This window comes from Elephas maximus, chromosome 12 (assembly GCF_024166365.1).
Source record: "Elephas maximus indicus isolate mEleMax1 chromosome 12, mEleMax1 primary haplotype, whole genome shotgun sequence".
Lineage (NCBI taxonomy): Eukaryota > Metazoa > Chordata > Mammalia > Proboscidea > Elephantidae > Elephas > Elephas maximus.
In genome coordinates, this window is record NC_064830.1 from 77946606 (window position 1) to 77959114 (window position 12509).

Genomic DNA, 12509 nt, shown 5'->3' on the forward strand with positions numbered 1-12509 from the left:
TAAGAAACAATCTGGCTCCTGTACCTGGGAACAGCAAGGAGGAACAAAGTAGATCAGGTTAGCTCCTCTACTCATCAGGATGGTCTAGACCACACTGCAGTGACAAAGATCCCCATCCACTTGGTGACTTAAAGCAACAAAGGTTTATTTCTGCCCACTGAGGATTGGCTGGGTCTCTGGTCCCCCGGGCCTCACTCAGGGCTACAGGCTGTTCTCCCATCAGAAGCATAACTGGGCGCTGTGGGGGAGGGAAGGGGGCAGATTGTGCCCTGGCTCGGAAATGGCTCCAATCACTTGTGTTGGCTACCGCAAGTTGTCTGGCTGTGCCTGACTCGCAGGGGAATTGCAATCCTACTGTGTACCTGAAGGAGGGTGTCTTAGTTTCTTAGTGCTGCTATGAATAGAAATACCACAAGTGGGTGGCTTTAACAAACAAAATTTATTTTCTCACAGTTTAGGAGGCTAGAAGTCTGAATTCAGAGCACCAGCTCTAGGGGAAGCGTTTTTCTCTGGGTCGACTCTGGAGGAAGGTCCTTGTCCCTTTTCTTCTTCTGTTCCTCTTTCCCTGGTGTTCTTCATGTGGGGTAGCATCTATCTTCCCTGTCTGTGTTTGCTTGCTTCTGTACCTAATCTGCTCTTTTTATGTCCCAGAAGCGATTGGCTTAAGACACACCCTACACTGATACGGCTTCATTAAGATAATAAAGAAAACCTTATTCCCGAATGGGATTATATCCACGGGTATGAGGGGTAGGCTGTACAACACATATTTTGAGGGGCCACAGTTCAGTCCATTACAGAAGGAAACAGAAATACTCGCCAAGAGCCTTGTTGGAAACCACCCTCATTCCAGTGCCATTCCGCCTTAGGAGAGTGTGGGTGAAGGTCTTTTTTCCTTCCATACAGGAGAAGGGGAGCTAAGTTGCTCTTGGATTTACCTCTCAGCAAAAGAGCAGAGGCACTATAGCAAGCTTTAGCACCAGACCACTGCCTCCCCAGATGACCTTGGGCAAGTTTCTGGACATCCTCATGACTCTTCTTCTCCTTCTGTAAGAGGGGAGAACAATAGGACCTGCTGTGGAAGTTACTCCTGAAGGTTAAGTGAGCCATCACGTGGTAGGGCTTAGCACCTTGCCTGGCATATAGTACTCACGGAAAGTTACGAGCCACCAACCTCGGCATCCTCTTTCTGTGCAAGGGCAATTGCTGAGAATATCTCCTATATTATAGGGCGACTGTCTGCATCTAGTAAGTAATGCCTGTAAGTTGCTTAGTATGGTACACTGGTAAGTGTTCAGAAAATGCCTCTGAGACACTGCTTGGGATTCTTCAAGGGCCTTTAGACAGAAAGAAGGGGAAAGAGGAGAATCAGTGGGTTTGTTTAGGTTACAAGATCAGAGTCATGCTCAAGGCCCCCCTGAGGGGGATTTATTCCAAGCCTCTATGGGAGGGTAAGAAAGGCGAGAACCAGTGTCACTTATAAATGGAAGGCTCCTCCCCACAGACCTGGAGGTCATAGTGGCCCCTGTGCATGGCCAGCAGCAGCTCTGTTGTGACCGGCTACGGACACAGCTTGCTCGTCTCGGGTCCTCTCTGTTTCTTCCTTCCTACTCTGTTTTCCAGGATTCCCTGGGTGGTACAAATGATTAAGCACTTGGCTACACACTGAAAGGTTGGCAATTCAAGTCCACCCAGAGGTGCTTCAGAAGAAAGGCCTGGCAATCTATTTCTGAAAAAATCAGCCATTGAAAACCCTGTGGAGCACGTTCTACTTTGACACACATAGGGTCACCACAAGTTGGAGTCAACTCAATGGCATTTTTTAAAACTCTGCTTTCCAGTTTTTTACTTTCTCCCCATCACCCCCCAACTCCTGCCACCTCAGACTGTCAGTGCTTGCTAGCCCCCGCTTCCTGTCCCATCTCCCTCTGTGACTCCCTGCCACCCAGCAGGAAACTGACCAGCCTAGGGATGGCAGTTTGGAAGCTACGTGCCTACACCCGCACCATCTACAGGGTGGGATGTGTGGGAAGGGGACCAGATTGTGTGGTACAAACCCAGGCTGCAGCTTACCAGGAGGGACGTAGATGTTAGAAGAGCTTGGCAGCTTCTCAGGAGACAGCAGTATAACTGGCAGCCCAGAACGTGGCATCTTTGGTCTGTAGAACTGGTTTGAATCCCAGCATCGCCACTGACTGGCTGTGTTACCTTGAGCAAGTCATGTCTTCCCTGATGCTCAGTTTCCCCACCTGTAAAATGGGAATAATAACAGTACTCAATGTACAGAGTTGCCCTGAGGCATCTTAGTGTCAGCTGTTATTCTTACAACCACCACCAAATAGGATTGGTGCTTAACGCTAGATGGCAGTCGACAAAGGGTCAGCTTGTGGGAACCCCACGTATGATGGGATGGACAGTTGTGATTCATAGGATTTTTTTTCAGTGGCTGGTTTTGCAGAAGTAGAGCTCCAGGCCTTTCTTCCTAGTCTCTCTTGGTCTGGAAGCTCTGCTGAAACCTGTTCAGCATCATAGCCACGCACAAGACTCCACTGACAGATGGGTGGTGGCCATACATGAGGTACATTGGCTGGGAATTGAACCAGAGTCTCCCGCATGGAAGACAAGAGCTCCACCACTGAACCACCACTGCCTCCTAAGGCTAGAAGGGGGCACCCATATATATGGCTTCTTCTCCAGACCACTGCTGAATCAAATAGGAATCGTGGGTTAGGGGCAACTAAGCGGAGCCCAAGAGAAGAGGGCCTTTTAAACTTCACACTTTCCCCAGATCAGGGCTTGGTACATTTTTCCATAAAGCACCAGATAGAAATACTTTAGGCTCTGCAGGCCAGATGGTCTCTGTCACGACACTCAGCTCTGTCATTGCAGCACAGAAGCAGCCAGCCGTACCTACTGCCGTCTAGTCGATTCCGACCCAGAGCGACCCTATAGGACAGAGTAGAACTGCCCCCACTGAGTTTCCAAGGCTGTAATCTTCACATCTTTCTCCCTTGGAGTGGCTGGTGGGTTCAAACTGCGGACTTTTTACTTAGCAGCCAAGCTTAACTACTGCACCACCAGAGCTCCTTAAAGCAGCGGTAAACAATACATAAACAAACAGGTGTGGCTGTGTTCCAATAAAAAGTTATTTACAAAAACAGATGGTGGGCCGTTGTTTGCCGACCACCAACAGAGCAGGAGCCATGCTGAGCGTCAGCTGCCTGCGTGGCCACCACTGCCGGGTCCTCACCATGCCTCTCCTTGGGAACTGTTAAGAGGCACATTTCAGCTCTCCTTAAAAAGCAAAACTAGCTGGGAAATTGTCCCCCGGAATCGCTGCCTATGGACAATGTGTTTCTCTAGGAACGAGGTAGATGTACGGAGCAGTCAGCATTCTCTGTGGCTTTGGAGGTCCCCTCAGGTGGCAAGCTTTGGGGCAGCAGCTACTCTTTCAGGTTGAGGGCTTGCAAAGGGGTGCGAAGCAGGAGCACCATGTTTCAGGAACTTTGCGGCATCCCTTGAATGGTGCATTTGGTCAGAGCGGTCGGAAGGGCCAGGCCCCATCTCCTGATGCAGGCACTGAGGTGGGCCACCTCCCTGGAAAGTCCCACACCATGCACTTTGTCCAGAATGACCCCGGCCATTCCCTTGACCTCAGGGGACTAAATCAGCCCTGCCCTAGGTACAGACATTAGAAGCCACAACTCAGGTACAAGGATGTCCGATTGTGTCTCCTCCCTGGAACCCATCTTAAGGTTCTTTCTGCAAAGGCTGCATTAAAAAAAAAAAAGGCTGCATACCCTTCCAAAAAAGGCAAGGATGTCTCTCCTTCAGAGTTAACACTAGCTGGGGTTGATTGCTTTTCTGGGCATAGATATATGAGCATATACTAAAGGCAATGGAATGTATATAATACCCTACCAATATTTTCTCCCTTTGTAACTTTATTATGGCATTTCCATCCCTTAAATAAACCATCATAGCACTTTCTGCTAGAATTTCAACAAGAAACTTAAACAAAATGCTTCAGTCCAATGACCCAGGCAGCCAAGGAAAGAAACTTACTATCCAAAACCAAAAACCAAACCTGTGTCCATTGAGTCGATTGCAACTCATGGCGACCCCATGTGTTACAGAGTAGAACTGCTCCTTGGGGTTTTCTTGGCAGTAATCTTACGGAAGCAGATTAAGGTCTTTATTCCGTAGTGCCACTGGGTAGGTTAGAACCGCCAATCTTTTGGTTAGTAGTCAAGTGCAAACCACTTAGGACACCTAGGAACCTTCCACACTCCCCACGGCCCACCTAATTAGTGTGATCGCTCATAAAAATTCTGTCCTGTGTTTCTCTCCCAAATTCTCCAGGATGGCTACTTCTCACACCGGCCAAAAGAGAAAGTGCGAACAGACAGCAACAATGAGAACTCGGTCCCCAAAGACTTTGAGAATGTTGACAACAGCAACTTCGCCCCCAGGACTCAAAAGCAGAAGCACCAGCCTGAGTTGACGAAGAAGCCCCTGAGCAAACCAAAGGAGCTGTTGAAAAAGAAGCTGGAGCAGGAGGAGAAAGGAAGGGGACACCCTTTCCTGGGGAAGGGTGCCAACGAGGTGCTGCCTCCTGGTGAGAGAGCCACAGTCAACAGCAGCCGTGGGAAGGATGCCCTCCAGCAGGCCCATGCCAAGAAGAGCAGGGACAGCTCCCCCGAGATCAAGTATGACCAGCACCCCAAGTGTGACATCTCGGGCAAGGAGGCCATCTCGGCCCTCTCCCGCTCCAAGTCCAAGCACTGTCGCCAGGAGATCGCAGAAACCTACTGCCGCCACAAGCTGGGACTCCTGATGCCTGAGAAGGTGGCTCGGTTCTGCCCCCTGGAGGGTAAGTCCCAGCCCCCTGGCCAGAGGAGGCCCGTTCTGCCCACATCCTCAGACTCCCTGAGAGCAGCCACCCTGTTTTTCAAACCCGAGATCAGGGCACGAGATCTGATGCGTTTGGGGACTCCCTGATTTGTGAAGTCTCCTATAAGAAAAGTTTTACAAAAGTATAAGAGCGAAATTGCGTTTTGTTACAGCTTTAATCGATTGTCTTTAAGACAAGGGATAAAATTACGATGAGATCGGGGCGACAGTGAAAATTTCAGGATAGAAGGTGACTGTATTGACATGGTATGGTTTCTCAGCAGAATGTCAGGATTGGAATTGACAGGATTATTATTGTAACTGAATGTGATTTGAAAGATTTCTAACTGGCTGCATTGATTTCGGAGCCTCTTTGAAAGACAGCTTTCACATTTTTCTCCGTCTAAAATTTTTCCCTCTCTTCCTCCATCCTGCCTTCCTTTCTTCCCTCCCTCCTTTCCTCCCTCCCTTCTTTCTTCCTGCCTTTCTTCCTAATTCTTTCCTTCCTTTCCTCCCTCTCTACTTCCCTTCCTCCCTCCTTCCCTCCTCCATCTCTCCCTCCCTTCTTCCTGCCTCCTTCCTTCCCTCCTTCTTCTCTCCCTCCCTCCCTCCTTCCCTCCTCCCTCTCTCCCTCTCTTCCTTCCTCCCCCCTTCACTCCTCCTTACCTCCCTTCCTTTTCCTTCCTTCCTCCCTTCCTCCTTGCCTCCCTCCCTTCTTCCCTCTTCCCTCCCTCCTCCTGTGTATTCATTCACTAGTGTCCTGGGCCAGGGGCACTCTTCTCTTTGGTGATAATCCCTTAATAAGTCAGGCCTCTCACTGTAATAGAGGATTCCTGGGCAGAGTGCAGGGGGCCCTTGGAAGATGGAGGGAACGGTTTAGCACAGGTGGGTATCACATGTGTCTATGCATCTAAATTTTTGCCACTGATACGTATTTCTTGCTGGTGAGTCTCACCTTCTGCGGGGCTGTGGAAGGGGAATAATGCCTGCAGCAGGTCTCAGTGGGGCACTCCGTGTGTGCAGGGCCCTGGGCTAAGCAAGTGGCATTCATTATCTCATCACACCATCTACTCTGTAGGGTTGCCACTGTTGTTATGCACCTAATTTTTCAGATGAGAGAGAGGTGACATAACTTCCCCAAGGTCCCCCAGCTTGTGGGTGGCCTTGCCAGGGTTTGAACACCCAGATGACCGGCCTGTCCCCTTTATTGCCCATTTAACTCAAGGCTAATGATGGACAAATGAGGAAGAGTGCAGCCACACCAGCTTCCAGCTGGCTGGTCCCGTAAGTGCTTGTGGAGTGCTGCTATCAGTTGTAAGCTCCCGACAGGAGCCAGGAGGGGGTGTGGGTGTGTGTGTGTCTGGTGGAAGGTATAGGACAACTAACATCTTTGAGCACCTACCGCATGCTAAGATTGTGCCGGGTACTTTCTGTACAAAACTGTACAAATCTCATTTATCTTCAGTGTAACTGTGGTGATACTTGACAGATGGGGAAGCTGAGACTCAGAAAGAGTATGTCGTAGCCTCCAGGTTGTAAGCTAAGGGGTAGAACTGGAATTTGACCTCAGTCAGGTCTGTGTGACTCCAGAGGTAGCGACCTTCCCACTAAACTCCATTGGCTCACCTTGAGCAAGGAACTGAACATAATCACACCTCTCAGGGCCTGTGAAGGCTGAATACTTGGAAGCAGTCAGCTGCCGTCGAGTCGACTCCACCTCGGGGCAACCCCGTGTGTGTCAGAGTAGAACTGTGTTCCACAGAGTTTTCAATGGGCGATCTTTCAGAAATACATTGTCGGGCCTTTCTTCCGAGGTGCCTCTGGGTGGACCTGAACCCCCAGCCATTCAGTTAGTAGCCAAGGACGTAACTGTTGGCACCACCTAGGGACTCCATCCTAAGAACAGTACCTTAGTTTGCTAGTGGTGCTGTAACAGAAATTTATTTTCTCACAGTTTAGGAGGCTAGAAGCCCAAATTCAGGGCACCGGCTGTAGGGGAAGGCCCCTCTGTCCGCTGTGCAGGAAAATCTTTGTCCCTTTCAGCTTCTCTTCCTCCATTCCTTGACAATCTCCGCGTGGCATCTGTCTTTCCCTGTTTGTACTTCCTTACTTCTGTACCGAATCTGCTTTTTTATCTCAAAAGAGACTGGATGAAAGCACACCCTACATCAATATGGCCTCATTAACTTAACAAGAAAACCCTATTCCCAAATGAAATTACATCCCCAGGTATAGGGGTTAGGATTTACAACACGTATTTTTGGGGAACACAACTCAATCCATAATAAAACCAAACCTGTTGTCGTCGAGTCAATTCCAACTCATAGCGACCCTGTAGGACAGAGTAGAACTGCCCCCGATGGTTTCCAAGGCTGTAATCTTTAAGGAAACAAACTGCCACATCTTTCTCCCAAGAATCAGCTGGTGGGTTCAAACCACCGACCTTTTGGTTAGCAGCAGAGCGCTGAACCACTGTGCCACCAGAGCACCAGTCAATCCATAGTAGTATCTGATAATCAGTATCACATATATATTTATTGTCATTTATTCCACAACTGTGCAAAAAAAAATTTTTGTTTTTTAAATCTCAGCCTTAGACCAGGAGTTCCCAAGCTTCTGCCATCTACGCTGAGACACCCCCAGTTGTGGTTTTGCTGTGTCATGTGCTGGGGGTTGCTCTGAAGCTTTTGCTCTATTGGCCAAGGTGGCACAGCCCTCCCGGGACCTCTGAGCTGGTTAATAAGATTGGCATTTAAGAGCCCTCGCACACCCAGCCCCGGCAATGCTTTAATTTGCTGGGCCACAGCCTCCCCCTTTTGCAATAAATTTACTGTGAATAGACTAATTGCAAAATAACCCTAATTGGGTAGTTATCAATGAACAACTTCCCGTGGAACAAAACGGCTTACAATTAATAGCATTTAAGCCATAAACTATTCTTCTGCAGAAAGCTAAGATGTAATTACACCCCATACGGAGATTGTGTTCCCTTTCTGGAAACCATGACACCCGGATTTCCCTCTGCTTAGGAGGTATCTCTGCTCCAGCTCAGTGGTCCCTTTATTTCTGTGGAATGAAGAATTGGAGGCAGGGAGGGGAGGGAAACCCAGTGTATGTGTAAAGGCATGTATACCTATGTGCACGCAGTGTACGTGCACAGATGTACGCACTCCGTTTATCATTTTGTTTAACTCAGTACCACCCAAACTTCACCCAATATTGTGCCAGAAGTTGAATATAATTAAGGAATACTTATGGCTAAAAGTCTGAAAAATTCAGAGGAAGGGAAATAGATGTTCAGTGTTGACTTTTCTAAAGGATCCCTGCCCTCCATCCTTTCTATCACCATTCAGGGAAAAGGTAGGGGATTGGTGGTTCAGTGGTAGAATTCTTGCTTCCACGCGGGAGACCTGTGTTCGATTCCCAGGCAATGCACCTCATGCGCACCCATCACCCATCTGTCAGTGGAGGCTTGCAGGATGCTGTGATGATGAACAGGTTTCAGTGGAGCTTCCAGACTAAGATGAACTAGGAAGAAAGCCCTGGCAATCTGCTTCTGCAAGTCAGCCAGTGAAAACCCTATGGATCAAAACAGCCTGATCGGCAGCTGTCGGGGGTGGGGGGGGGATGGTGAAGGACCGGGGGCAGTGACTTGTTGGGTTGTGCATGGGATTGCTGTGAGTTGGGGCTGACTCGGTGGCAGCTGACAACGGAAGCCAGGAGACGGTTTACTTTGTGCAGAGACGAGTGCACATTCCTTGCCGTCCCAAATTGTCTACTTCACTCTGCCTGCTGGAAAAAGCAGTTTGTGAAGGGTTGACAGGAAGCCACACCTCCACCTGTTCCCAGAGATCTGTTCTTGCCATGACAGGTGGAATCTGCAGGTAGTGCACTAACAACCATGAAGAGCCAGGAGTGAGAGGCAGAGAGGCTAGAGGGCTGGGTGGAGCTCACTTGTCAGCCCCTAGGAGTGGCTAGAGAAAGGTTTATTTCTAACCCCAGAGTCCCTGACCTCACTGCAGCAGCAGCCCAGCTGCCACCTCCCCTCCCCCCAAACAGCTCTCTGCCCACTCCCAGTGACAGGGCCTCTGTCCCATCCTTAGTTTCCAGAACCACCTAAGAGCCTCTGCTGACACCATGGGAATGAAATCACGTTGGAGTGCAGGTGAGGGACAGCCTTGACTATAAAAAGGAGATTTCCACCCAAAGATCTTGGGCTGTTCAGGTTTGAATCCTGGCTCTGCCTTTACTAGCTGTGTGACCCTAGCCTCGCAGTGCCTCAGTTTCCTCAACAGGAAAATAGAGAAAAATACCCGTACCCCGTTCTCACAGGATTGTTGGCTGAAATGAGATCATGCATATAAAATGCTTAGTGCAGTGTCTAACAAATAGCAAAGCTGGTGTGTTTGGACTGTTAGTAGTAGTAACTGTAGTAGATTCCGGTCCCTGTCCAGTAGACTCTGACTGATGGCGACCCCATGTGTGTCACAGTAGAACCATGCTCCATAGGGTTTTCCATGGCTGATTTTTCTGAAGTAGATCTCCAGGCCTTTCTTCTGAGGTGCTTCCAGGTGGACTCGAACCTCTAGCCTTTCGGTTGGTAGCCAAGCATGCTAACAGTTTGTACCACCCCGGGACTCCTGGTAGTAGTGGGAGGAGTAGAAATAAAGGAGCACTGAGGAGATGAGAGGAGAAGAAAGAGGCTGCTGGATGGTGACTCCCCATTGCCCAGCCCCTTTCCATCCCTCTGGTTATCAGCCGTGGCCTCACCTGCTCACCCTGGAGATTCTCTCATGTCCCTATCCCCCTTACATGCCTTCCCCACCCCCGCCTCTTCCAGAGCTCAGCCTAAATGCCACTTCCTCAGAGAAGCCTTCCCGGACCCTCTTCCCTAGAAGCCCAGACCACAGGTGAGGACCTGGGTGAGGAGCTCACCTTTCCCCCTTCCATTGTCAAAATGCCTTTCCCAGTAAGGACCGTGTAACTGCCAAAAGGAATTCTGGTGCTGGCTGCTGGGCAAATGCAACTTTTTCTGTCTCATCACATTTGGAACAATTAATTGTCAGAAATTTCTCTCCCACGGCCCCAACAACCACCACCCACCCTCAGTCTCAAGGTAAAATGTCCCCCAGAAAGGCCCTACCGTTTGTCCTGGTCCTTCCTGCACTTCTCACCCCTTCGCTATATCAGGAAAAGCTGGGGAACAATGCTTCAGTGGCCTGTGGTCTGCACCCAGACGTTTAGGTGAGGAATCAAGAGATGAGAAGCAAGAGAAGTTCCCCGGAAATGATGGGCTGGGCTGTGCTGCTGAGTGAAGGCGGCTCCGCTTGCAGGATGAGGAAGAGCTGTTTTCAAGTGTCAGCTGACTGACTGACAGCATCCACATAGGACGGGGACCTGCCCAAGGATTAGGGGTGAGGGCGGGGAGGTGTTTCTGATAAAAGGGCAGCTGTCCATGACACACAGACCGCATTTACCTATCAGCCTTTGCAGGGCCGGAAGTGCTGGATAATGGATTTTGGAGGGGGTGGTTGAGGGAAGCCCACTGCCGCTGCAGAGAGAGACTGGCAGATGGCACCACTAGCTGTGGCAGGGCCATACCATGCACACCCCACACCCAGGTACAGTGCGGTGACTGCACAGCGCGAGTGGCAGATTCTAGAAAGGATGGCAGCCTGGCCCAGAGGGCAAATAGAGAGACATGGATGCCAACTGGGCTACCCCGAGTGCCCCCAGGGCACATACCTCAGTTTCCCCATCTGTCAGCTGAATACACTGCTTCTTCCTAGGTCTTTTGCTGTATCGCCAATGATAGAAAATGGGGGAACAGCTGTGAAAAAGTTAAAAGGCGCCACACTAATGGGGTGGTGTGATGAAGCCAAATGGATCCTCCCACAGCTTGGCTGATGGGATGGGGCTGACGTGTTGTTCTGGACCCTTTTGTTGTCATCCACTGGAAGAGGAGGAGTCCAGTGAAGGCTCATTGGGGTTGGACAAAATCAGTCCCAAAGGTCTGCCTTGGGCTTCTGAGGAACAGGAAGGGGGATGATTGTGGCAAGTCCAGAAAAAATAAGCAGACCCCACTTATTGGTTACCTATTGTGTACCAGGCAATGCTCAAGGCCACAATCAGTCAGGATATAGGCAGGGAAACGCTGTTGGGATTGGTCAGTGGATTAGATGGGGTGACCATCAGTTGGTTATCTTTGCTCATGGGTTTTCCTTGGACACAGAGACCAGTGCAGCCTGATCTCTCAGCAAACATTCACTGAGCCCCTTCTATGTGGCAAGCTAGCAGTGGCCAACAGTCCTCCCATGACCCCCCATTGGGAGGTGAGCCCCCAAAGACCAGCTCATCTTTGCCTTTTCCTTCTAAAGTGCTGTGTTTCCCCCCTTCCAGTCTTGGAATCGTGAAGAAAGTCAGCTACCACCCACAGGCTTTTTAGAACACTAAATACGTAGTTATGGGAAATATCATAAATGCCCCTTTCACCTCTTCCCACCTTCTCCTCCACCCCCTTCGTTTCCCCCAGGAAAGTTCTACTAGCTGAGCAATTCTGCCATTCATTTTCCAACTTGTCATTAGGGTGTGTTTGTTCTCGTACGGCCGTGCCTGAAAGCAAAGCTGAAAGGTTTAGGCACAGAGGGAGGACGAAAACACAGCCCCTGAGGGAGCTGGATGCATGCCCCTCCCGGTCCTCACCGGGTACCCCTTCTGGAAAGTTAATGCATAATGAAGCACTTCCCAGCCAGAGTGTGTTTTAGACAGGAGGATCATGCTAGAAGGATTTCTCTCCCCTTCTCACACGCTCACAATGACATCCATAGACCAGGGGATTGGAGCGGGTTACCGCCCTGCATTTGTGGACACTGCTTGGAGTAGCTCAGCTGAGAGCCCGACTGATGGGCTTCCCTTTTGTTTGAGGCTAGAAGGAGGGTTTTGGAAAAGGGGCGACTCTCCTGAGATTCTGGGTGGCGAGGAGGGGTGAGAAGCCTGGATGGGTGCCCAGCCCTGGAGTTCCTAGGTGCCTGTATTCCCTCTCCCTCTCCTCTTGCCACCCCTCCCCGGCAGGGTGACACTGGTGGTCCAGGCTTGGTGGCTAGGAACGTTGCAGGTAATTTGGGATTACTAAGAATTCAGGAAAAAGGAGCCCTGGTCGTGCAGTGGTTAAAGCACTGGACTCCTAACTAAAAGGTCGGTGGTTTGAACCCACTAGCCGCTCCGTGGGAGAAAGCTGTGGCACCCTGCTTCTGTAAAGATTATAGCCTTGGAAACCTTATGGGGAAGTTCTGCTCTGTCTTATAGGGTCACCATAGGGTTGCAATGAGTCAGAATCGACTCAATGGCAACAGGTTTGGTTTTTTGTTTTTTGTTTTTTTTTCCTTTTTTAAAATAAATTGAAGCAGAATCGGAGATTATTTTGCACACGACACCACATATATAATAAATATCAGATGCTTGATGACTGAACAAAACTGTGATATTACATCCCTCTCACTTTTTCGCCCCTCAGTGAGAATTTAGGAGAGCCCTGGGGGTGCCGGTGGAAACTGGCCTTGAATGTGAACATCATTCTTTCCTTTAGTGTATTTAAATGCATTAATTTGTCTCATTCC

The 12509-nt window shown here is 49.7% G+C and overlaps 1 protein-coding gene across 1 annotated transcript in view; it reads left to right on the forward strand.

Moving 5' to 3' along the window:
• Nucleotides 1-12509, forward strand: part of XYLT1 (xylosyltransferase 1) — a 377489-nt gene that overhangs the window by 200840 nt on the left and 164140 nt on the right. The window contains exon 3 of the mRNA XM_049904388.1: nt 4363-4873. Coding sequence (XP_049760345.1) covers nt 4363-4873 — 511 coding nt within the window. The remainder of the gene's footprint in view (nt 1-4362; nt 4874-12509) is intronic.